Source organism: Microcaecilia unicolor, chromosome 8 (assembly GCF_901765095.1).
Source record: "Microcaecilia unicolor chromosome 8, aMicUni1.1, whole genome shotgun sequence".
In the NCBI taxonomy this organism is placed as follows: Eukaryota; Metazoa; Chordata; class Amphibia; order Gymnophiona; family Siphonopidae; genus Microcaecilia; species Microcaecilia unicolor.
The window spans coordinates 51,456,065-51,483,543 of record NC_044038.1 but is presented as its reverse complement, the minus strand read 5'-3'; the positions used below and the strand labels follow the sequence as shown (position 1 = coordinate 51,483,543).

Below are 27,479 nucleotides of genomic sequence, written 5' to 3'. Positions count from 1 at the left end.
CTCCTCCAATTCGACATGTCTAGTGCATTCGACATGGTAAACTACAATATATTAATAAGAGTACTAGATAAGTTCGGTATTGGTGGAAACATACTTAGCTGGATCAAGGGTTTCCTAACCATAAGAACATATAAAGTAAAATCAAACTCAAACATATCATCGCCATGGAAAGCTAACTGCGGAGTACCACAAGGATCACCGCTATCACCGATCCTCTTCAACCTAATGATGACCCCACTAGCCAAGTCCTTATCCAACCAAGGCCTTAACCCCTTCATCTATGCAGACGATGTCACAATATACATTCCTTACAAATCTAAACTGACAGAAATCACAAATGAAATCAAGATCAGCTTGAACATCATGGACTCTTGGGCAAATGCATTTCAACTAAAACTCAACAAAGAAAAAATACACTGTCTTATCCTCTCATCCCAACACAGCGCGGACAACCCCACAATTATCAACATCCCAGATTACACCCTCCCTATCTCAGACAGCCTGAAAATCCTCGGCGTTACATTGGACCGCAACCTAACACTAGAGAGCCAAGTGACATCCACAACAAAGAAAATGTTCCACTCAATGTGGAAACTCAAACGCTTGAAACAATTCTTCCCAAGGGAAACATTTTGCAACCTGATACAATCAATGGTACTAAGCCATTTAGACTACTGCAATGGAATTTATGCTGGATGCAAAGAACAAACATTAAAGAAACTTCAGACCGCTCAAAACACGGTAGTTAGACTTATCTTCGGAAAAACGCGATTTGAAAGCGCAAAACCCCTCTGTGAAAAACTACACTGGCTCCCAATCAAAGAACGCATTGCTTTCAAAATCTGCACTCTTGTTCACAAAATTATCTACGGTGAAGCCCCGGGATACATGACAGACTTGATAGACCTACCAACTAGAAACACATCCGAATCAACACGAACATGCCTAAATCTGCACTACCCAAGCTGCAAAGGACTCAAATACAAATCAACTTACATATCCAGTTTCTCCTACATAAGCACACAACTGTGGAACGCATTACCAAAAGCCTTGAAAACTACGTACAACCACCTAAATTTCTGGAAAAAACTAAAAACTAACCTGTTTAAAAAGGCATACCCTACCAATTCAACATAAATGCCTGATCTCTGCAACACAACAAAACTAAAGTACGAAATGGACATAACACAACTCTTCCGTTGTACAATTCCCTAATGTGGCTGTGCCACACAAACTTTATCTTACCACAATATCACTTTGTATTTGTTTACACCAGAGTCTGCAAACACCTCTCCGGTACTATGTAAGCCACATTGAGCCTACATATAGGTGGGAAAATATGAGATACAAATAAATAAATAAACTGCTTTTACCACATTCTCTGGCAATGAGTTCCAGATTTTAATTACATGTTGAGTGAAGAAATATTTTCTCCAATTCATTTAAAATTTACTCATTTGTAGTTTCATTGCTTGCCCCCTAGTCCTAGTATTTTTGGAAAGAGTAAACAAATGATTCACTTCTACCTGTTCCATTCCACTCATTATTTTATAGATCTCTATCATATCTCCCCTCAGCCATCGTTTTTCTCCAAGCTGAAGAGCCCTAGCTGCTTTAGCCTTTCCTCACAGGGAAGTTGTCCCATCCCCTTTATCTTTTTCGTTGTCCTTCTCTGTACCTTTTCTAATTCCACTAATCATGTGCAGTATTATGGAACCTCAACATCTGCACTGCAATGGAGCTCCATTGCCTGCACTGTGGGTGATCTTACCACCTCACTGATGTAGAGCCTCATCTCCTGCACTATGATGCAGTGGCGTAGCCAGACTGCCAATTTTGGGTGGGCCTGAACCCAAAGTGGGTGGGCACAAAATTTTCTCTCTACCCCCCCCCCCCCCCCCAGCAAAATTTAGTCACACTCAGATGCATTTGTCACACAGGGTAAAGTGCTGCTTTTCAGTGCATCCGATTTCAGACAATTTATTTAATAGCCTAATCCTTTTCAGTGAGCTTTCAGAGGCCAAAACCTCCTGCCTCAGGTCAGTATAATGCTGTTACGGTATCCTCTCCTTAACTAAGGAAGGAAGTATTGGTCTCTGAAACTTTATTAACACCATATTACTTTATCCTAAATTAAAAATAAAATTATTTTCTTTACCTTTGTTGTATGGCCATTTACTTTTTCTCATTGTGTTGCTCCCAGTCTCTAGATTCTGCTTTCCTTCGTTTTCGCTTAACTCTTCTGCCAGGGTTTCCTGGCCATTTGTCATTTTTCTCTCCTTTTTCTTTGCTTTCTTCAATATTTTTCTGCCTCTCTCTGTGTCCAGATTTAATTCATTCTTACTATCCATTCTTTAATTTCCTTCATCTACTTATGGCTTTTCATCTTTTTCAAACCCTAGTTCTCCCCATGCCCCTTCCTCTTATTCTCCAATCTTTCACTACTCCCCCTTTCCATGCAGCAGCTCTCCTCTTTCTCTCCCCATCCTTCCAGTGTCTCCCCTCTCTCTCCCCATCCTTCCAATAGTCTCCCCTCTTTCTTTCTGCATCCTTCCATCCAGTGTCACCTCTTTCTCCCTACCCTTCCATCCAGCGTCTTCCCTCTTTCTCTCCCCATCCTTCTACCCATCTACCCTCTCTCCTGATCCTTCCATCTAATGTCTCTCTCCCTCCTTCTAACCAGTGTCTATCTCTCTACCCTTTTCAGTTCAGTGTCCCTTCTCTCTCCACATCCTTCCAGTCTCTCCCCTTTCTCTCTGCATCCTTTCATCCATCTCCCCTCTTTCTCTCCCCATCCTTCCATCCAGTGTCTCTCTCCCCATCCATCAGTTTTCCCTCTCTCTCCCCATCCTTCCGTCTGTTTTCTCTCTTTCTCTGCCATCCTTCCGTCTGTTTTCCCTCTTTCTCTCCCTATCCTTCCATTTTCCCTCTCTCTGCCATCCTTCCGTTTTCCCTCTTTCTCTCCCCATCCTTCCATCTGTTTTCCCTCTTTCTCTGCCATCCTTCCATCTGTTTTCCCTCTTTCTCTCCCCATCCTTCCATCTGTTTTCCCTCTTTCTCTGCCATCCTTCCATCTGTTTTCCCTCTCTCTCCCCATCCTTCCATTTTCCCTCTTTCTCTGCCATCCTTCCGTCTGTTTTCCCTCTTTCTCTCCCCATCCTTCCATTTTCCCTCTTTCTCTGCCATCCTTCCGTCTGTTTTCCCTCTTTCTCTCCCCATCCTTCCATTTTCCCTCTTTCTCTGCCATCCTTCCGTCTGTTTTCCCTCTTTCTCACCCTATCCTTCCGTTTTCCCTCTTTCTCTGCCATCCTTCCGTCTGTTTTCCCTCTTTCTCTCCCCATCCTTCCATCTGTTTTCCCTCTTTCTCTGCCATCCTTCCATCTGTTTTCCCTCTTTCTCTGCCATCCTTCCATCTGTTTTCCCTCTTTCTCTTCCCATCCCTCCGTTTTCCCTCTTTCTCTCCCCATCCTTCCGTTTTCCCTCTTTCTCTGCCATCCTTCCGTCTGTTTCCCTCTTTCTCTCCCCATCCTTCCGTTTTCCCTCTTTCTCTGCCATCCTTCCGTTTTCCCTCTTTCTCCCCATCCTGCCATCCATTTTCCCTCTCCCGATTCACGCCCACCAGCCCCAGCTCCCATTGCCGGCCACTGCTGCTTTTCCTGTTGAGCAGCAGGGCCGGCACTACAAAAAGAAGAAGCGCTCAGCTGACTGAGCTGAGCGGCAACGCTAACAACGAGAAAAAATGTTTAAAAAAAAAGCGCGGCACCGCAGGCAGCCTCGAAGCATTGGCTGCTGGCTCTGCAGGCTCCTCCCGTCTCTTATGTCACTGCCCCTTGAGCGAAGCAGGGGCAGTGATGTAAGAGACAGGAGGAGCCTGCAGAGCCAGCAGCCAATGCTTCGATGCTGCCTGCGGTGCCACGCTTTATTTTTTAAACATTTTTTCTCATCGTTAGCGTTGGCGCTCAGCTCAGTCAGCTGAGCGCTTCTTCTTTTTGTAGCCCCGGCCCTGCTGCTCAACAAGAAAAGCAGCAGTGGTCGGCAATGGGAGCTGGGGCTGGCACGGGCCTGGAGGAAAAGTGGGTGGGCGGGCCACAGCTGAAATTGGGTGGGCCTGGGCCCACCCAGGCCCACCTGTAGCTATGCCCCTGCTATGATGGAACCAAACTGCTTACATTGTGATGAAAGCTCAGCATCTGCACTGTGATGGTACCTAACTGCTTGCACTGCGATGGAACCTTAGCTCCTGAGGATCTCACCACTTCACTACGGTGGAGCTCATCTCTTCCACTGTGATGGATCCCAACAGCTTGCTCTGTGATGGAACCTCAGCTCCTGCACTGTGATAGAACCCAACTGCTGCCTTGCACAACGATAGAACCCAACTGCTGCCTTGCTGCAACAACTTGGTTTCCTCGTCAACTACAAAAAGTCCCAGCTTCAACCAGTACAGTCCCTTCAATTTACAGGGGCAGTACTAGCTACGCCACGGGCACTTGCCTACTTACCTTTAGACAGGGCCCTGCACATCCGGTCCCTCATCATTCAGTTGAATTCCCGCACCTGTACCACAGCTCGAACTGTATTAGTACTACTGGGGCATATGGCAGCAACCATACCTGTAGTGTTTCTAGCCAGGCTGCATATGCGGCATCTACAGTGGCATTTGAAGGCCTACTGGGTTCAGTCGAACAAAAGATACTCTTCAGTGGTGGACCTGCACTCCGAATCTTCTCCAGGGAATGCTGTTTCGGCAGCGACAGCCCACCCGTTACCTAACAACCGATGCCTCCAAACAGGGTTAGGGAGCACACTGTGGGACTTACAAAACACAGGGTATTTGGACCTTATCAGAAGCAAAGTACAGCATCAACCTACTGGAGTTAAGAGCGGTAAAGTTAGCTTGCAAAGCATTCAACAGCACCTTTACAAACAATATATTCAAATACGAACGGACAATCAGGTGGCGATGTTTTACATCAACAAACAAGGAGGCATGGGTTCCTGGCAACTGTGCAAGGAAGCCATGCAGCTCTGGCACATTGTTCTAACTTTGGAATCCACAATCACAGCAACTTACATTCCAGGGGTACAGAATGCGATCGCAGATTCTCTCAGCAGGCAACTTATGCCTCACGAGTGGTCGCTAAAGAACACAGTTACGCAAGACCTGTTCAACAGGTGGGGACATCCTCAGGTCGATCTATTTGCCTCCCCTCACAACAACAAATGTCCCAAATTCTGCTCGAGGTATCCCAGTCAGAGCAGCGTAGCGGACGATGCGTTTCAAATCCCTTGGACGGAGAGTCTCTTTTATGCCTTCCCTCCTTTTCCTCTCATCTCCAAGGTCCTTCAGAAGGCAAAACTGGAGGCGGCTTCACTCATTCTGATAGCGCCACATTGGCCACGGCAGGCATGGTTTCCCTTGCTACTAACACTGATCCAGGAACCTCCGATCCTTTTACCTCTGGAACAAGATTTGATCACACAAAATCACGGTACCCTTCTACATCCGGACCTACCGTCTCTTCACCTGACAGCGTGGTTACTGGGGCCACGTCGCCCATGATGTTTTCACAGGGGGTACTTCAAGTTCTGCTTGCCTCCAGGAAAGATTCGACGTTGAAATCTTATGACGCAAAATGGCGGCGATTTTCAGCATGGTGCTCCAAGCACGATCTCCACCCAGAAACTGTATCCATTCCACGGGTATTAGAATATCTCCTTCATCTTGCAAAAACTGGCCTCTCTGCCACATCCATTAGACTTCACCTGGCAGTGCTGTCAGTTCTGCATGACTCTGTAGATAATTGCACGCTTATGCAGCATCCATTGTCAAAGAGGTTCATTAAGGGTATCATACATCTGTACCCTCCTGTTCGTCAGCCACCACCGGCATGGGATCTTAACTTGGTGTTGGACGCGCTGATGAAATCGCCATTTGAACCACTAGATGGTACGGCTATCAAGTACCTCACTTGGAAAACGTTATTTCTCATTACACTTACGTCAGCACGTAGAATTGGGGAGATTCAGGCACTAGTACATTACCTACCATACACACAATTACTGCATGATAAAGTAATTCTACGTACACACCCTAAGTTTCTCCCCAAGGTCGTATCTCCTTTTCATATGAATCAACTCATTGTGCTGCCAACCTTTCATCCTCCTCTACATGGAACAGAGGAACACCAACGGTTGCACACTTTAGACTGCTTGAGAGCTCTTCGCATCTATCTGGCACGAACGAAATCTAAAAATCGATCATCTCAGTTATTTCTGTCTTTGAGGTCTACTCCTCCGAAACTAGTTACCAAGGGCACCTTGTCGCAGTGGATTGCGAAATGCATTACTTTATGTTATCAGTTAGCCAACTCTCATCATCCAGGAGTGGCCACCGAAGTTCCACGGGTCACGGCTCACCATCTGAGAGCCATGGCTGCCACTATGGCACACTTACAAAGGACGCCACTGCAGGACATCTGTAAAGCAGCAACTTGGGCAACGACTCATACTTTTGCAAAACACTACTGCATTGACACTGCCTCTTCAGCCGAATCAAGTTTTGGCCAGGCAGTGTTGTCTTCCAGCGTGTGAAGCATCAACTACCTCCACCTCCTACCACAGGTACCAGTTTAATTATTCACTTTTTCAATATTCTTATTCTGTGGGACTGCTACCTGTGTAGCTTGGGAGTCTTCTATTGTGGGGCTGCAAGATGCATTCTGTCCATGGAGAAATACGAGTTGCTTACCTGTAAAGGTAGTTCTCCTTGGACAGATCATCTTGCAGCCACACAAGCCCGCCCTACCCTCCCTGCAGTTGACGCTAGCTATTATATGAAACTGTCAGGGGCACGGGACACCTGGTATTTATAGGGTGTAGTGGAGCGTGGGAAGCACGAGCATATTCGTTGCTACATTATTTTGTTTTAAAAATGCTTGTTAGAGTTCCGGGACTGTGACGTCAGGGAAGAGTCACTTCTATTGTGGGGCTGCAAGATGCATTCTGTCCATGGAGAACCACAGCTCCTGCACTGTCATGGAACTCCATTAACTATACTGCAAAAGGATCTCATCGCCTCAATGAGGTGGAGTCTCATCTTCCTCACTGTGATGGAACTGAACTACTTGCACAGTGATGGAACCTCAGCTCCTGCACTGTCACTGAAACCTACTGCCTCCATTGCAATAAAACCTTAGCTCCTGAAAAATGACAGAAACTACTGCCTGCACTGTGAAATATACTGTCTTTACTGAGATGCAGTCTCAGCTCCTGAACTGTGAAGGAACCCTGAACACCAGCACTGTGGTGAAACTCCAGCACCTTCAGAACCATTTAATGTTTCTGAGGTTTTATGAACAGATTTCCAGACACAATCCTGATAAACTGAAAATCTGTGCAAAGTATAGAGACTTGGTATACCCAGCTGACATTTAAAAGCAACACCAAGCTCTGCTGCTTTAGATTTGACTTGGAAGTTTATAAACCTGCAGTGCTGTTTTCTTTCTAAGAGTGCTGTTAGCAGAGGCCTTGTATTCAGAGTCCTGTAATTACTGTAGTGTGCACAGTATGAAATGCACCTGGGTTGCTATGGTGACTGACTATGCTGTCTTTAGATAGGAGACATAGGAATGTTCAGGTCTGGAGTGAAGGAAGAAATCTTTTATAAGGGTTCAAGGAGAAGGGCAGTAGCCCATCTATTTTGCCCAGTACTTGGAATCTGGGAGGAAAATGTTTCAATTGCTATGAGATGGATGATTCCACTGCTAGTCTCAACTGCTATCCTAAACATCTAGTTCAGATGAGCCTGCCAGACCTCCCTAGCACAGCCTCCAACTCTCCTTGTGAGACCGCAAGACTGGGCATCCAAATGACAGATGAAATTAAATGTGGACAAGTGCAAATGATGCAGTAGGGAAGAGGAACCCAACTATAGCTAAATGATGCAAAGTTCTACCTTAGGAGTCATTACCCAGAAAAAGGCATTATTGTGGACAATCCCCTAGATTCTATATAGCATGACTAAAATTGCGTGCACAAATCCGGTCATATTATGGATTTGCGCATGCAATTTAATTTCATAACAAGTCAATTAGTGCTGATAATTGCCACTAAACAATTATTGATACTAATTGGCATTAATTAGAATTTACGCTCACAACTTGCTAGGCGTACTTTGTAAAGTAGTGCACGTAAATTCTAATGCGTGCTGCGAAAAAAGGGCATGGCCATGGGCGGACCGTGGGCATTCCGAAAATCTACACACACTGTTATAGAATACACCTCCTTCGTGCCTAACTTAGGCACCAGTATTTACACCAAGTTTTACTTGGCATAAATGGATTTGCCTAGATTCAGGTGCAGGCATGGACACTAGGCGTATTCTATAAATCAGCTAGGCATATTCTATAAACTGTGCCTAAATCTAGGCACGGTTTACAGAATACGCCTAGGTGGAAATATTTTCGTGCCAATTTTTCAGGCGTTATATATAGAATCTAGTCTAATATGTTGAAATCCTCTGCTCGGAGAGAGGTAGCAGTCAAATAAAGAACATGAGGAATTATTCAGAAAAGAATGGAGAATAAAACAGAAAATAACATAAAGCCTCTGTATCGCTCAACAGTGCAACCAGACTCTGATGCTCATTTTCAAAGCACATAGAGGCAGATATTCAGACCGCGGGAGTTAGCTAAAATTGGATAGTCAATGCCAGGTCATTTCCAGTGACTGGCATTGCATATCCAGCTTACTTTTGGCCGGTTAGACTTTGACCAGCCAAGCCGATATTCAGCGCTGGCTGGTCAAAATCAAACCAGCCAAAGATAAGACCGCCTTGACAATGGCCAAATCTGGCCACTCAATTTAAGCAGCGATACGCCGAGCCAGTTATATCACCTGATATAACTGGCTATAAACTATCTGCTAACCAGCAATATTCAGCAGGACATGGCTAGCCATGTCCCGCTGATTATTGGAAGATAGCCAGCTATATGTCTTTTAACCAGCCAGGTGCCGATCCTTGCCGGTTAAATGTCTTTGAATATACAGGCTTAAAACACACTGTTTCTTCAGAAAGACTAGAAAACTGTCAAGGAAGTTTAAAAGCGGCACATTTAATACAAAATCGTAGAAAATAGTTTTTCACAGAATGCACAATTAAACTCAATGCCATCGCTTTACATCAAGATTCTGTAAGGAGACTATTTCCCAAGTAGAAATCAGATCTGGCTATCTTCTATATACTGTATGACTCCTAGAAGAATGAATAAACACAGAAAGGGTATTGGAAAGCAAAATTTGTGTTGCTTTTGTAGCTTTTCATCAGGATTGAACTTCTCCCCTCCCTGGAATTTGCATACAACAATGCAATCCAATCCACTACACAGAAGACCCAACTCTTTATAAATTATGCACTCTACCTTAGGCTTTAGATAGAGAATATCGGGCAAACTAAGGCCCATGCATGTACAGTAGAAGAGACTCATGAACACCTTCAACAAATCCTAATGTAAACTAAAAGAAAACAGAAGAGTTGGACAGATAAAAAATGAGACGAAGCATTGTCTGTGCAACATCTAAAAATGTTAAGACCTTCAGCAAAGTTGGATTTATTGGAAATTTTATGATTGAGAGGAAAATCCACTAATCTTTAAGCCCATGCTACCTTTGATGTAGTAAATACTTCAATATTCCATCTTCCATTGGTGAAGCCTGGCATGTCCAGGTCAAAGAACTCTTCCATCATCACACTTTGTAGCCATAGGAAATTTAAGACAGAAAGTTGCTGGATTCTAACATCATGCATGGGGACAGTTATTACTTAATTGATTAGCAAGGATATGACTCATGCAAACAGTCTTAAGACCCTGATGATCACATCTATGTGCCCGAGCTAGTGATGCAATTCCTCCAGGTATTCCCATAGAAGCCATGTGCCAGAGCTGCAGGAATAGCACCAAATAGGATACTGTTGGGAACACCACAATTTGAACTGGAGGCTTGGTGACATCAAACATAGAGACACAGAGGAACAAGGGAGGCAGAAGACCCAGGATATAAATGCCTTCTAAGGGAAGGACTCAGACACATTCCCACAGGCCTGGGATTGGAACAAGAAAGGGCGGACAACAATAAGAGGCACTAAACAGGGCTAGTTTTCATAGAGGTATTTTGCTGTTACACCTATCCGCATCACAACTATCTGATCCCCTAACTCAACCCACATCCCACTGATCCTCTTATTTACTCAGCACTTACTCATGTTGATTTCCTCAATCACATTCCATCGCTTCACTCACTCTTTGCTCTCCATTTGATCCCCTCACTCAGCCTACCCCCCATTCCCTTCAATCCCCTTAGACTTCCTTTTCTCCAATTCCTTGCTTCCTCTGATCCCAACTAAGTGTCTGGAGAACAGCAGCAGCCCAGTTCTCAGGCTGCATCCTTTTGCTCTGTTGCCAGGGCCCAGAGTGGGGTGATTTGAACTGCACAGAACTACAGTCAGTGTCCCCTATGGCTCAAAGTGGATACCATCATCATTGGGTAGCAGAGCAAGAGCCTGAGGTCTGAGACATTGCATTGTAACGGTCCTCCTCTGAATACCATATTGGAATCAGAATGGAGAAAGGGAGAAGATCTACAGGCGACTACCACAACTGCTTCCACTTCCATCTGACCCTCCCCCTCCAGTCTCCTGAGGTGATTTCACAGAGAACAGGGAACTCTGAAACAAGGTCTAGATTTTACAGCTCTTACTATGGCTACAGAATCATGGGAGACTGAAGGAACTTAGGGAAGTTCTAGTGGCTCTGTTGGCTGACCTTTTCAAAGCTTCTCTAGAGTGGTGCTGGAGGACTGGAGAAAAGCAGATGTGGTCCCTCTCCATAAAAGCAGAAGTAAGGAAGAAGTTGGGAACTACAGGCTGGTAAGTCTGACTTCCGTTGTAAGTAAATTAATGGAAAACAGAGAATAGTAAAGTTTCTGGAATCCAATGGATTACAGGACCTGCGGCAACATAGTTTCACTAGAAGCAGGTCTAATTTCTTTGACTGGGTGACCAGAGAGTTGGAATGAGGGAGAGCACTAGATGTGGTGAATTTAGATTTTAGGAAAGCCTTTGACACAGTTCTGCATAGATGACTAATAAATAATCTGAGTACCCTCAATATGGGCCCTAAAGTAAATGACTGGGTTAGGAGCTGGTTGAGTGAAAGGCGACAGAGGGTAATGGTAAATGGAGCTCATTCTGAGGAAAAGGATGTTACCAGTGGTGTGCCACAAGGTTCAGTTCTTGGGCAGGCTCTTTTAAACATTTCTGTAAGCAATATTGCTGAAGGGCTGTCTGATAAGGTTTGCCTCTTTGTGGATGATACCAAAATCTGCCATAGGGTAGACACCCTTGACAGAGTGGATAACATAAGGAAGCAAAGCTAGAGGAATGGTCTGGAATTTGGCAGTTAAAATTTAATGCTAAAAAATGCAGGGTCATGCATTTGGGCTGCCAAAAACTTGAGGGAATGTTACAGTTTAAGGGGTGAAGAACCTTTATGCATGAAATAGGAGCGGGACTTGGGTGAGATCATATGTGATGATCTTAAGGTGGCCAAACAGGTAGAAAACGTGATGGCGAAAGCTAGAGGGATACTTGGGTGCATAGGGAGAGGAATGGCCAGTAGGAAAAAGAAGGTCATGTTGCCACTGTAGAAGACTCTGGTGAGATCTCATAGAAAACATTGTGTACAATTCTGGAGACCACACCTTCAAAAAGACATAAACAGGAGAGAGTTGGTCCAGAGGGCAGCTACTAAAATGGTCAGGCATATGGGGACAGACTTAAAAATCTCAATATGTATATTTTGGAAGAAAGACGGGGGGGGGGGGGGGGGAGAGAAATATGATAGAGACATTACCTATGTGGCATAAATGCACAGAAGGTGAATCTCTCAATTGAAAGGCAACTCTTGAACAAGGAGGCATAGGATGAAAGAGAAAGGGTATTGACTCAGAAGTAACCTGAGGAAATATTTCGTCACAGAAAGGGTGGTGAATTTGTGGAACGGCCTCACGGTGGAAGTGGCAGAGGCAAAAACAAATTTCTGAATTCAAGAGAGCTTGGGACAAGTACATAGGATCTCTAAGGGAGTTATAGGGATGGTAGATGGCATGGATGGGCAGACTGGATAGGTCATGTATGGTCTTTATCTGCCTACATTTTTCTCTGTTTCTTTGTTTGACTTACAAGGTACACCACTGCAAATTCCCTTTATGCTTATCACAACTATTGATACCTTACATCCCGTCCAGAAACCTCTGCTCTTCATACCACAATTATCTTGTTATACCATCATTCCTACCTGTTTGCTTTGGTTCTATTCATCCTTTCACTATGGAATGCCTTCCCACTCTGTCTTGAAGAGTCAGTGGACATATTTAAATCTTGGCTAAAGACCTTCCTATTTAAAGTCACTGACCTACCTAGCCTGCAATATAGCCTCTCCCTCTCTCCCTGTCACGGTTGTGCCCATGTTTCGTGCTCTCCTTCCTCTCGCCACCTGATGGCTGCAATGAACTGTCTGGTTATTGTCATCCATTCCAGATTTCAGGCTAGTCCGGACCGGATCTTCCAGACTGCCAGACTTGCTCTGTTCGTTTGAATCTGCACAGCCCCCGTAGTTGCCTGGAAATTCTCTGCCTTTGCCTTTGCCTTTGCATCGTCTAAGGCCCTGAGGTTTGTTGGGGTGCTGTTTGCACTTCTGCTCAGTCTGGTTCTTTGCTTCTTGTCTGTTTTAGTTAGTCAGTGGGTAGTTAGAGTAGGTTGTTTGTTTGCTAGTCCTGTCTCTGGGTTAGTCTTGTGTTTGGTCTTTGTCTGTTTGTGTCTTAGTGGCTGTTCTGCAGCTTTCAGTTCTGTGTCTGGTTGTTCAGTGTTTTGTTCCCTGTTTTAGTGGCTGCTTGCAGCTTTCTGTCCTGCCCTTTAGCTTTCCCTTCCTTGCCCTGCTGCCCCTGTTTGTTCCTTTCCCCTCTGACCCTCAGTCCTGGTTCAGTCTAGTGGGTATCCAGTCCTGCCTTGCCCAGTAAGTTCTGCCGGCCACTTGCAGCCTGGGGCTCAACTCTTGGTGAAAAGTGGCCATGTGCAGGTGAAGTCGCACTGTTTGTCAGAGTTCTGCCTTGCCTCTAGTGTGGGGTGGTTTTGCCTGCCACTCCTCGGCAGTGGCCCAAGGGCTCACAAACCCAGTTCCTGCTCGGGAAACGTGACACTCCCTTCACGTTTCTTCTTTCCTTCTTCCCTGTCCTATTCATTTCTCCATTATTTATATTTTAGTTATTGTAAACCACCCTGAAATAGGGTTGCCAACTAGATCCAGTTTTGCCTGTCTGAGTTTTCCATTCCTGAGCATTCCCCAATTCACGCAGGGACTTGTGCCCTTGCTTTTCTTAGGGAATCCATTGGGGAAATCAGAACCACAAGTCCCTGCATGCAATTGGTAAGCCCAGGACTGGACCAAAGAATCTGGATCTAGTTGGGAACCCTACCCTGAAAGGCCTCTCTTAGTGCAATATATCAAATCTGAATAAACTTGAACCTTGACCTGAGGCTCTGAGCAGTCAGCTGTGGTAGTCCTGCTATGACCACCTGATGAAGTCTGAAGGCAAACCAGTGAGCCACGGCACACTAGCTAAGAAAACTGAGACACCACAAGAGCTGAAGGAGGTATGGCCCATACAGGAATAGATGAGATGTATAGAGCTACTATAAGGTACTTAATGACATCATCAGTCCCTAACATTTAGAAGGTGTTAACGTACTAAATTAAACAATTTGTCAGAAATAAATAAATAAATAAAATAAATAAACAACTACAGACAACGTTTTTCATCAGACTTCAACAAGTCTTCTTCTGAAAAGAAGAAGAAGTAAGTGGCATCCACAGCACAGATAAGGAGATAAGTGCAAAATAACTGAAAAACTCTAGATCAGGAAAAACTACGGTGAGAAACACAGAGTTCTTTCAATAGCTGGATATAGAGTAAGACTTGACATATGAACAGTTAAAAAGAAGGGAACATAAGCCTAAAAGGTGAAGAATTGATAACTGCAGCACAGGGCAGTGGATTATTCACTACCTGGTTTACAACCAGTATTCGGCAAAATGAAGGACAAAGCAGACAAATGTAGATTCTGCTCCACAGAGCCACAGCTGATCCAAAAAAGACACAGTAAGGTAGCTATGACTCATCCTCTGGAAACTGCAAACATTTGCACTGTGTAGAAAAACACTGAGAGCACAACCCTGACACAATGGCACAGGATAAAGAAATTGTGTTCCCATACCAACGGATGAAAAGTTCAGTGTCAAAAACCAGATATGGGGGTGAAGGGGAAATAAATATTAGAATATCACTGCTAATAGAAGCATTGGTAATATGGGTGGAGAGACAGAAGGTCATCAAGTACCAGAATATGCAAAGATCAGCGAAATGTGTCAGAAAGCTACCAAAATATTCCTAATTGTTTTAAATTGAAAAGATTAAGTAACATAGTAAAATAGTCAATGACCAGCATGGACCATCCAATCTGCTCAGAAAGGCAGCCAGGGTTGCACCTGCGACTTTGTGGGGGTTATTTCCCCTGTTTTTAGGATTGAAACTGACATCCAGTGCAGTACACCCCTCCCCATCCCATGCCTCTCTTTTTCTTTAAAGTTCTAAAGTTATTTTAAGTTTTACTGTGTGGAAATGCTTTATACTGTCAATCCACCTTCATGACATATAGGAGACCTCTGTCTCTATCCTACGCCATTTTGAATTCTGTCACTGTTTTCAACCCCACCACTTTCAGTGGAAGAGCATCCCATGCATCCACCACCCTCTCCATGAAAAAGTATTTCCTGATGTTGCTTTTAAGTTTCCTCCTTGCAACTTCATTTCATGTCTTCTAGTTCTGTAACCTCTCTGTTTTTGAAAATGGTTGTGTTGTTCCTTATTCTATTTTAAGAATTCAAATGTCTGTATTATATCTCCCCTGTCTCTCCTCTCCTCCAAGGTATACATATTCAAGTCTTCAAATCTCTTCTGATACATTTTTTGGCACAGACTGCATACCATTTTGGACCACTAGCAATTTGCGAGACCAATTCAAGGATGAGGCTGATCATTATCAAGGTATGAGCAAAACAAACTTGCTTGAAAAAGCTAAGCAGGAGAGAGCCTGCAATATTCTTTAGGTGGCCAAGACAATGCCTGCCTCCAGCAGGGCAGATACCTCGTGGTATAAGAGTGGGGAAGGGAGAAATATAAAGTAAATGAATGATTCTACATATGGAGAGAACATCTTACCTAGGATAATTCAGTACATATTGCATTGTTCATTCTGATCCTTCCATGGTTTTTGTAAACCCTTCCAAAAGATATTTTAGTCTGCATGTTCAGTAAGTCCTGAGTTACACACTGTACCATGAATACATTCCCCACCTTGCTTTGGAGAGCAAGAGCAACATTCAGATGCCTGCTTATTCTTCTGTAGGCTGCAGACTTACCCAACATGCATGAACATATAGGTGAGGAATCTCCAGGCACGAGCCCTATGCCCAGGGTGATAGATCAATGGACTCTTCATGTATTCTGGATGGTATGTCTGTAGGACCCACTTATTCATTCTGGCTCCATAACAGAGAAACACGATAATCTATAGGCAGAAATGGGATCAGAATCAGTGGGTAAAGAATTCCTAATAGCAAGAAAAAGCCAGCACCAAAGCAATAAGAAGGTCATTCTGTAAGGAAGGCACTAACCATTAGGCACCAAAAACATGTATCAATGACCAGAATAGTCCTAAAAACAGATAAAGTGGTCCACTAGTCTCAGTAGAATGGAAGATGAGGAAACAGACACGATAAAAGGTGAATTAAAAGCCTTTATTCTAGAGAGCGGATAAAAGGATGTCCAACACGACAGTGTTTCACCCAGCAGGGCTGCTTCAGGGGTAATACTTATATCTTCATTCAGTGACCAACATATGCATGAATATTGGGCACATAAGTGTGTAACATCTAAGATTCTGGCAACATGCTATTCTATAAAATGGCACCTAAATGCGAAGGCACATACTTTGAAGGTGGGTGTAAATATTGGTAGAGTCTGGGCGAAGGAAGGGTGGGGAGTTATTTTAGATCTAGTCCTTGGTGGAATGCAGGGCATGGTATGAGAGGTAATAGTGTTGGATCTGCTGGGAAACAGTGATCATAATATGATCAAATTTGAGCTGATATCTGGAGTGAAGTCACTAAAGAAATCTGCTGTAGCAGCTTTCAATTTTTGAAAGGGTGACTATGACAAAATGAGGAAAATGGTTAAAAAGAAGCTGAAAGGGTTGGCTGCAAAGGTTAGGACTTTAAGTCAGGCGTGGATGATATTTAAAAATATCATCGTGGAAGCCCAGACCAGATGTATTCATCATATTAACAAAGGTGGAAAGAAGAGCTAATGACAGCCAGCATGGTTAAAAGCTTCTCCTATTAACCTACAAATGCACTCGATCTGCAGCCCCTCCTTACCTCTCTACCCTCATCTCCCCTTACGTTCCTACCCGTAACCTCCGCTCTCAAGACAAATCCCTCCTCTCAGTACCCTTCTCCACCACCACCAACTCCAGGCTCCGCCCTTTCTGCCTCACCTCACTCCATGCCTGGAATAAACTCCCTGAGCCCATACGCCAAGCCCCCTCCCTGCCCATCTTCAAAGCCTTGCTCAAAGCCCACCTCTTCAATGTCGCCTTCGGCACCTAACCACCATACCTCTATTCAGGTAATCTAAACTTCCTCCACTTGACACTTGACATTTCGCCCATTAGATTGTAAGCTCTTTTGAGCAGGGACTGTCCTTTTTGTTAAACTGTACAGCGCTGCGTAACCCTAGTAGCGCTCTAGAAATGTTAAGTAGTAGTAGTAGTAAGTAGTTAAAAGGTGAAGTGAAAGAGGCTATTAGAGCCAAAAGAGCATCCTTCAAAGAATGGAAAAAGGATACGAAGGAAAATCAGAAGCAACATAAGCAATGTCAAGCTAGATGCAAAGCAATGATAAAGAAGGCTAAAATAGAATATGATGAAAAACTTGCCATGGAGACAAAAACTCATAGTAACACCTTTTTCAGGTACATCAGAAGCAGAAAGCCTGTGAGGGAATCCATGGGACCGCTAGATCATGAAGGACCAAAAGGGGCACTCAGAGAGGACAAGGCCATAGCAGACTGAATGAATTCTTTGCTTCGGTCTTTACAGAATAAGATGTAAGAGATCTACCTGTACCAGAAATGGTTTTCAAGGGTGACAATGCGGAGGAACTGAAAAAGATCTCAGTAAACCTGGAAGATGTACTGAGCCAAATTGACATGTTAGAGTGATAAATTACCTGGACCAGATGGCATACACCCCAGGGTACTAAAAGAACTCAAACATGAAATTGCTGATCTGCTGTTAGTGATCTGTAACCTGTCATTAAAATCATCCATAGTACCTGAAGATTGGAGGGTGGCCAATGTAGTGCCAATTTTTAAAAATGGTTCCAGGGTTGATTGGGAAGCTAGAGACTGGTGAGTCTGACTTCAGTGCCGGGGAAAATAGCTGAAACTATTATAAAGAATAAAAGTACAGAACAAATGGACAAACATGGTTTAATGGGACAGATTCAGCATGGGTTCAGCCGAGGGTAGTCTTGCCTCACCAATTTGCTTCATTTCTTTGAAGGTGTAAATAAACGTGGATAAAGGTGAACTGGTTGATGTAGTGTATCTGGATTTTCAGAAAGCTTTTGACAAAATTCCTCATGAGGAACTCCCAAGAAAATTAAAAAGTCATGGGATAAGAGACAATGTTCTGGTGTGGATTAGGAATTGGTTATTGGACAGAAAACAGAAGGTAGGGTTAAATGGCCATTTTTCTCAATGGAGGAGGGTTAATAGTAGGTCTGGACTGAGATTGGTGCTATTTAACATATTTATAAATGATCTGGAAAATGGAACAATGAGTGAGGTGATTAAATTTGCAGATGCCACAAAACTATTTAAAGTTGACAAAACACATGCGGATTGTGAAAAATTGCAGGAAGACCTTAGAAAACTAGAAGGCTGGGCATCCAAATGGCAGATGAAATTTAATGTGGACAAATACAAAGTGATGCACATTGGGAAGACTAATTCAAATCATAGTTATCCAATGTTAGGGTCCACCTTAAGAGTCAGCACTCAAGGAAAAGTTCTAGGTGTCATTGTAGACAGTACTCTGAAATCTTCTGCCCAGTGTGCGGCAGCAGCCAAAAAAGCAAACAAGATGCTAGGAAGTATTAGGAAAGGGATGTAAAATGAGACCAAGAATATTAAAATGCCTCTGTATTTCTCCATGGTGCGACCTCACCTTGAGTATTGCATTCAATTCTGGTCACCATACCTCAAAAAAGATATACCGAAATTAGAAAAGGTTCAAAGAAGAGCTGTGTGGGAGTCCTCTACTTAAATTCCTGCCAGTGGGGGGTGCTGTTTCAATGGTAGCAATGTGGTTGTAGGACTCCCACTCAGCTTAGAGGGAGCATTGGTCATGCCTAAAATATATACACTTATTTGTCCTGCTATGGTAGTATTCTATAAAAGAAAGTAGACACCTAGTTTCTTCTATAGAATAAACTACAAATAGGTACCTTCTTGGTGAATAAAAATAGATGCTTCTTCATAGAATACCTTCCACTTGCAAGAGCTGTACATAACAAAGGGAGGTTTGAGGTAGTACCCTCCCACTATGGGACAGAGGGAACTCCGGAACAGAGATAGATCCTTCAGAGGCCTGAGGTAGAACCCTCCCACTATGGTACAGAGGGAACTCTGGAACAGAGAGAGACCCTCTGGAGGTCTGATGTAGCACCCTTCCAATATGGGACAAAGAGAACTCCGGAACAGAGATACAGAGTAGACCCTTCCCAACATGGAATGGAAGCTTTGTGAAGAAATAGCTGAACTTTCACCTTAAGATGCTTATGTCTTATCTTTTAATTTTTGTGAAGATGCCCCAAATTATACAAACATAAATGAGCACAATAAAGATGTTTCCTTGATTAGCCAGGAACCTGTAAGATCATGGGACATGATTGAGGAGAAGATACCTGAGTCAGTGTGACAGTAGCCATGAACAGTGGAGGTGGGCATGGGCGGTGCTGATAGAAGTACCAGCGTCGGTCCATTTCACAGGGCAGGATCTCATAGGCCACATATCGGACAAAGCGTTTATAGAACCCAAGACCGGCCTCATCCAGTAAGACATCTTGTGGCAGTGTCCTTTGTCCATTGGCGATGGCTCGTTTAAAGCTGCTGGAACGTTTACTATTAATCTGCAAAGAAAGACCAGTGTTGAAGTTAGATGTATTAACACCATGCTATCTGCTCATAAGATCTTTGTCACCTTTCTTTCACAGCAAAGAGGCACTGTATTAAATGATGTAGGAGTGCAGATCATGAAGGGGTTTACAGCTCCTTTAATCTTAGCATCCCTCAATAGGAGGAGCTACAGAGAGCTCTGTAATGGTGCTATAGGGAATAGCAAGAGGCAATATAAAGACAGGATTTTACAGCTTTAATACAAAGCACCATACACTGTCAGATAGATAATAAAATACTTAATTGCAAAGTTACATTTCCTGCGATTTTGTGGGTTTTCCCCAGATATTGTCCTCTGACATCTGGCTGGCTATATGCTATGGCAGCAAGCAGCTCTCGGATAGGTTCAGCTGAAACTGGAACAAGTGCTTGACAAGTTCTGAATTATAGGAACAATTATATTTAATTAAACAAATATTTTTCCCTTTTTGCAGGCATCTAGGATGTTCTATTTCAGCACTGAACCACCTCACATACAAAAATTTCAACTAACTCCAGACTGTCAGGTACATTTTAAGTCAGAGGCGCTAAGTTACCCAGTTCCAGGCTGGAGATTTTGGGATAGTCCTGGATTTCTGAACACTCCATCCTGGTGCATTATGGAATCTGTAGCAGTGATTTCAATAGGCAGGGATCAGGCACTACAAATCCCACACTGCTTTGGAATAGAAGTTCAACACCAGAACTGTCCAGCCTGGAACTGGGTAACTTGGCAGCTCTGTTTTAATTAAGATGTCTCTTTAACACAGTGGAGCCAAGTAAAACACTGTGGGGAGGAGGAGATGGAGAAGAGAGGAAGAAGACAGAGAAGTTATATTGATTTCTTTCTCAGTTTGTTTCTAGTGTATTTTAAACCTATGTGGTGGGCGTTGCCAAAGATGACCTCGTTTGAAAAACTGGCTGTGGGCTGCACAATATTAAACCTGCTTTTTTTTTCCCTGTACTGGCTGCCTGTGGTGCAGAGAAGTGGTTCCCAAATATGGTCCTGGTTTTCAGGATATCCACCAGTCAGGTTTTCAAGATATCCACAATGAATATTCATGAGAGAGATTGGTATGCAGTGGAGGCACTATATGCAAACATGAATATTTATTGTGGATATCCTGAAAACCTGACTGGCTGGGGTGCCATTGTGGATATCCTGAAAACTGGAGTGGAGAAGTAGCCTAATGGTTAGTGCAGTGACATGAGGAACTGGGATTAACTCTTACTACATCTGTTTGTGACCTTGGCAAATCACTTAACCCAGGGGCACAGCCCGAGGTGGGGGGGGGCACATTTTGGTCTGCTGCCTCGCCACCCCCCCCTCACCATCTTGCTGCTCCCCCCCCCCCCAGCTGCCCTGCCGCTCCCCACCCACTGCCGTAGCAAATACCTTGGTTGGCGGGGGTCCCCAAACCCCGCCAGCTGAAGCGTTGTCCAGCGCCAGTCTCCGGTGCCACCGCGTTGTCTTCCTCATGTCCTGCACGCTCCTTTTAGTGAAATTCAGTTTCACTAAAAGGAGCATTCTGGATGTAAGGGGAAGACAGAGCAGGGCAGGCAACGCAGTGGTGCCAGAGACTGGTGCTGGACGCTTTAGCTGGTGGGGGTTGGGGACCCCCGCCAGCAAAACCAGTGGCCTACAGGAAATTTGGGGGAGCCCAAGCCCCCATGACCCCACGTAGCTACACCACAGACTTAACCCTCTATTGCACCAGGTACAAAATAAGTACCTGCATATAATATGTAAACTGCTTTGATTGTAACCACAGAAAGGTAGTATATCATCCCACCCTCTTTCCCTTGGGAACCACTGGTGCAGAGGATTAAATGTAAGGTTTGCTAGATAATTTGCAGGGCTGTTAGGGATCCTTTGTTCACTATTTCAGGTTATCTTAATTAATTACTGGTCTGGCATTATCCAGAAAGTACATTATATTCTGCATCTGCAAATTTATAAGTTGTGCCTTGTTTGGGGCATGCAAAGTTAGCTGGTTCCCAATGAATGGTGTTTTCAGTGGCACATCCTCCTCTTTGGAATTCATTGCCCTCTGAGCCAAGAGCACAATGCGATAAGCTTCAGTTTAGAAAACAGTTGAAAATATGTGTCTTATGAGGCTTTTAATTAGATGGTCAAGTATGATCATAAAAAGCTCTTTATTTTTGTTGTAGTATATGATTGTGTTTTCCTCTATTCCTGTTTTGTTTTATTAATTATTACATTTGCCACATGGGATGGTTTTAATCAGTTTTGTGGGATACAAATGTGTTTTTAAATAAATAAATCTATGGCTTTTCTTTTCCTGAGAAGCCCTTACTCTGCTTCTGGCTGCCATTATTGCTATTAAAACTTGGGTAAATGTTTGACCTAAGGGAGCAGCTTGCAAGTTTGAAGCATTGTGTGTTTGAAAGATGTTTCTCCTGTTTTCTTTCCATAGGAACAGCACAGCATTCCCTTTCTTAGACATGATGACACATTTCTGCTCACGCCTCCAGAAGATCAGAAAATCTAGGGCAGATAACATTTCAAAAACAATGGTGAGAACCATATTTATCGAGCACTTTCTCCTGTCAATTCCCACTGGCTGATCACTGTGATTTAGTATTTAATGAGCTGCTTTTATCCAGAATCACACACAGGATTACAAAACACTACAAAAGGTCACAAAGAAAGTTAAGGAAATCAGACAAATGGTATGGACAGGCAGACTATTGTGACTAAAGGATACCAAAGATCCTCAGCAGATTTATTTCTGAAATTAAGCTGGCAGATCTCATTTTAAACTCCTGAAAGCATCCTTTTCACTTGTCTTGTTCTCACAGAACTAAGATATCAGAGGAACAGATAGTAGAAGAAACTTTCACTCTATGAAGGTCTAGAATTTGATATCCTAAAAGCAATTAGTGTAACTGTATTTAAAAAAAAGTTTTAGACAAGTTCCTGAAGGAAAGTCCATAAACTGTTATCAGTCAAGAAGATCTGGTGAAAGCCATTGTCCATGGAGGTAAGCAGCAAAGGATTTATCTACCAATTGGGATTCTGCTAGCTATTGAAAGATGTGAGCAAAATCCAAATAAATAAATATTTGTGAGCAAGATTGGCCACTGATGGAAACAGGATACTGAGCATGATAGGCTCTTGGTCTGATCTGGTATGACAGTTCTAAGCTAAATAAGGACTACAGGAGATGGGTTGGAAAGAAACAAGTAGTGATAAGAAAGCAACTGGCCTATGAACAACCAAGTAATCTTGCGTTTCTTGACAATATATGGAATGGGTTCATAGGTTTAGTTTGGGGTAGGCTTGAGGGGGGCAGCATTCCACAAATGTTGTGAGTGTTAATGCTGAATTGATTCCTCTCTGCTCACTGCCAGTACAACTTCCTTACACTTTGCCAGAGTAAGCAGGCAATCTACACTTACGAATGGGACAAAACCAGGAGTGGCTCAGTCTGTACCTAATGACCTGGATCTATCTGATAACCCTTGAAATGGTGAGTTAAACAGTGGTTCCCAAACCTGGTCCTGGAGGCATCCCAGCCAGTCAGTTTTTCAGGATATCCACAATGAATATTCATGAGAGAGATCTGCATGCACTAGAGGCAATGCATGGAAATCTCTCTCATGAATATTCATTGTGGATATCCTGAAAACCTGACTGGCTGGGATGCTTCTAGGACCAGATCTGGGAATCAATGGAGTAAAGGGTAATTTCTTGCACAGCTGAAGCAGCGGACAAAATGTGGTGTGAGCAGGCTGAATAGGGCAGACAGCAGAACTCTAATGTGGTAGTTCTCAACCCCATACTCGGGGCACACCCAGTCAATCAGGTTTTCAGGACATCCATGATGAATGTGCATGAAACTGATTTGCATGCACTGCCTTCTTGTCTAGGTGTCTAGTTCAGTTCTGATCCACAGGACACTTTTCAGCTGTGAGCCCTTACTGCCCGGACAAGCTTCCTTCCTGCCAGCATAGACTATTGTCATTTGAACTGTGCTGCAAGCGTTGACGTCAGCACTTTCTAACAACATAGGAAGACCTTGCTCCAAGGCGTCTATTTCAGTTCTGATCCACAGGACACTTATCAGCTGTGAATCCTTACTGTTCGGACAAGCTTCTCTCGTGCCAGCATACAGACTGTTGTCAATTTAATTGCGCTGCTAGTGCTTACGTCAGCACTTTCTAACAACATAGGGAGACCTTGCACCAAGGCATCTAGCTTAGACCTGAGCTGCAGGAAACATAATCTGCGAGTCCTTACTGCCCAGACAAGCTTCTCTCCTGCCAGCATACAGACTATTGTCATTTGAATCGTGCTGCTAGCATTGATGTCAGCACTTTCTAACATAGGGAGACCTTGCTGAGATGCGTCGCGCCGAGGGGGCGTGCCAAAGGGACACGTCCCTTTATATGTCCCTTTGTGCAGAACATCTGGTGGCATCAGGCATGGCTCCTTGTTTTGGACAATCTATGAGTGTGACTTTTACCATGCTGCGTCGAGTGAACTTTGTTCCATGGCTTTGCTACTTATTGATTTGTGCGCTGTTGCTCTGCCCTCAAGCTGCTGCACCGGAAGTTCCATGTTCAATTCCTATTATAATATCTCGTAGGGTTAATTGCTCAGTCCCTGCCCGTACAACCTTGTTTCAATCAAACTTCTCTCGCACTTGTGCAAGGCAAGGAACCTCCTTCTTCAGATGCCATTTAATCACTTTACCTTCAATTAGTTCAGTCTCCACCTCCTACCTTCCTATTCCAATTGGGTATGTAAATGCTAGGTCAATGGTCAATAAAACTGATGTTATTAGGGATTGGTTGGTGGAGAAACAATTTGGGTTGTTGCTGGTCTCTGAAACATGGCTTTTGTTCAACAGACAATCCTTTACTCAATGCTTTATGTCTCCCAGGTTACAAGGTCCTTCATCAAACTAGAGCTAAACAGAAAGAGGATGGAATAGCCATAATTTATAAGGACTTCTTCAAAGTAGAACTACTGTCCCAACTGAACTCTTCTGATCTTGAGATTATTGCTTGCAAATTAAGTGATCCTCCATTGTGGTAAAAACTTCTGTTATAAGCACTGGAAGGGAAATAAACATGACAAAGCTGATGGCCTCTCCATCAGAACCGCCCTTACACTGGAATATTGAGACCCGATCAGTGGTCTGTAGAGGCCACAGTCAGGGGTCTCTCTCTTGAGGAGGGAGATGTGACAGAACAGTGTGTTTTAAACCTGTAAACTTGCCTTTATTAAACCTTGAAGTGCATTTCTCTAGTTTGGCCAGCAGGTGGTGCATGTTTTATGTTAAAACTGTTATAGAAAAGTGAATGCCCTCTTTTAGTTTCACTCATTGAATAAGTGAATGTACAATACTGTGAGCAGTATACTTTTAAAACTGATTGGCCTGGAGTTGGAAATTATCCAGCAGTTGGCTGGCTGTTGCTTCAGTTTCAGCCCAGAAGAGGAGAGAGGCTCAGTGAACAGTTATATGTCCTGATCTTCCCAGGTACTGTTTAGACAGTATACAAATGTTTAGTTAGTGTTATAATTGATCCACATTTCAGTTGCCTGTTATTGTTTGCTGATTGCACCTTTTTTTTGTTCATTGTTCAAGTGTGGCAATAAACCTGTTTAGTTTGTTGATTCTCTGTCTGGACTGAAAAAGAATCCTGGTGATTTGTGTGTTGGTTCTGTACTTTCTGGAAACTGTGGGAACACTAGGAATGTGGCCCCAGTAACCTAGAAATCACTGGGGATAATTTGAGAGTGGGAGACTCACCCAGAGGCGGTTATGACCCAGTCGGTAGGAGGAGGGTGATAGTGTAGAGCACAAGCAGCAGGTGCAGGTGGACCTGAGCTGTGCTGGGGATAGACCCTCTGAGTGTCCGCGGGATAACCCCAGACGGGTGGCTAGGCATTTTGTGAAATGATGTAACCAGTTATTTTTTAATATTTTGTTGTTGACTGGGCTCTGATTGACTCAGGAGCTCTTTTCATTTCGATTATACTGGCTTTTGCCCCAGTTTCAGCTTGGGAGAAGAAAGAGAGGAAGCTCTTTGCTGAAGCCCTGTAAAACAGTTACATTTGATAACTGGTGAGCAGTCCTGATTGCCACAGGTACTTTCTAGGAAGTAATCAAATGTTTAGTTAGTATTATAATTGATCCATATTTCACTTATCTGTTATTGTTTGCTGATTGCACATTTTCTGTCCACTGTTCAATATTTCTTTTTTGTGAGAATAAACACAATTGTTTGTTTGCCCGGACTGATAAAGAATCCTGGTGGTTTGTGTGTTGGGTCTGTGAGTGCTTTCTGGGAACTGTGGAACCACTTGGAGTGTGGTCCCAGTTACTTACAAATCAAAAAGTATCCTTCCTCACATTGCCTTCTGGATGCTTGTCAGAGTTATTTATTAAAAACTGAACTGACAGGATTCATTGACCTTCTTCAAGCTCATATCTCATTTATGCTGACTCAGGATGCTTTTCCTCAGCATAAAGGTTCCATAATACCCCAATCCCTAAGAGCATCTCAGCTTGAATGGGAGGTGTTACTAATTACAGGCATGTCGCTTCTATCTCATTGTTGACTAAGGTAATGGAGGGAATAGTTGGTACTCAGCTTATGAATCACCTTTCCTCTTTCTCCCTCTTGCCTAAATCCCAGGTTTTAGGCCTTGTTATAGTACCAAGACAGTCTTGACCATCTTAGTATCTCATTTTAGGAAAGCAATCAGTTTAGGCTTTAAGTTTTTAGTGATGCAATTTGATATGTCAAGTGTCTTTGACTTTGTTGATCATGAGTTGTTTTTAGGCCTGTTGGACCCATTCAGACTATGCGGGAAGGTTCACCAGTGGTTCCGTGGCTTCCTAAAATCTGGATCCTTTCAGATGAAGTTGTCAGGTTCTCTCTCCCCATCCTGGTCTACTGACTACAGGGTACCACAGGGTTTGCCGCTATCTCCAATCCTGTTCAATGTTATGATGGCTCCGTTGGGTGAAAGACTGGAGGCAGCAGGGTTCTAGACTTTTATTTATGTGGACAATTCTGGTCACCGTATCTCAAAAAAAAAAAAAAGCAGAATTAGAAAAGGTTCAAAGAAGAGCAACCAAAATGATAAAGGGAATGGAACTCTTCCCATAAAAGAAAAGGCTTAAGAGGTTAAGGCTCTTCAGCTTGGAAAGGAGACAGTTGAGGAAGGATATGATTGAGATCTATGAAATCCTGAGTGGTGTAGAATGGGTAAAAGTGAATCGATTTTTTACTCTTTCAATAAGCGCAAAGACCAAGGGACACTCAATGAAATTAAATGGAAATACTTTTAAAACAAATAGGAGGAAATATTTTTTCACTCAAAGAATAGTTAAGCTCTGGAACTCAATGCCGGAGTATATGGTAACAGCAGTTAGCATATCTAGGTTTAAAGGAAAAGTCCATAATTAGTTATTGAAATGGACATGGGGGAAGCCACTGCTTGCCCTGAGATTGGTAGCATGGAGTGTTGCCATGATTTGGGTTTCTGTCAGGTACTTGTGACCTGGCTTGCCCACTGTTGGTAACAGGATACTGGGCTAGATGGACCATTGGTCTGACCCAGTATGGCTATTTTTATGTTCTTTTGTTTTTAACTCCAGTAGTTGGAAAGTAAAGACAGTGACAGGCAGACTTATATGGTCTATGTCTCAGGAATGGCAAAGAAAGATCAGGATCAATTATTTTACACCACATTCATTGTTATTTTAACCATGAATTGATAATGAGTGTGAATGTTCAACATTCTGGATGGACTGTTCAGGTTTTTATCTGCCATCATCTACTATGTTATCAAAAGATTGGCAAGCACTGAAGTGCAGTATAGTCAACTCTCAAAAGAAAGTGTGCTCTCACTATCATGGGGCCAACACCTACTTGATATTCAAAAGGCACACATAATTCCTCATTTCCCACTGCTTAGAAGAATAATTATGCACCAGAAGCTGTACTTGAAATCTGTGATTTATATATGAGCCAGAAGCAGAACTAGCACCATGGAACCAGCTCTGTGGACTTCCTTCAGTGAGAATGCTCCAAGCGCCGGC

The 27,479-nt window shown here is 43.4% G+C and overlaps 1 protein-coding gene across 1 annotated transcript in view; it reads right to left on the bottom strand.

Annotated features, from left to right (window-relative positions):
* The window catches only part of RHBDL1 (rhomboid like 1), a 101,936-nt gene that overhangs the window by 59,627 nt on the left and 14,830 nt on the right, over window positions 1-27,479 (bottom strand). The window contains exons 3-4 of the mRNA XM_030213342.1: window positions 19,146-19,370; window positions 15,537-15,685 (exon numbers count right to left, since the gene is read on the bottom strand). Coding sequence (XP_030069202.1) covers window positions 15,537-15,685; window positions 19,146-19,370 — 374 coding nt within the window. The remainder of the gene's footprint in view (window positions 1-15,536; window positions 15,686-19,145; window positions 19,371-27,479) is intronic.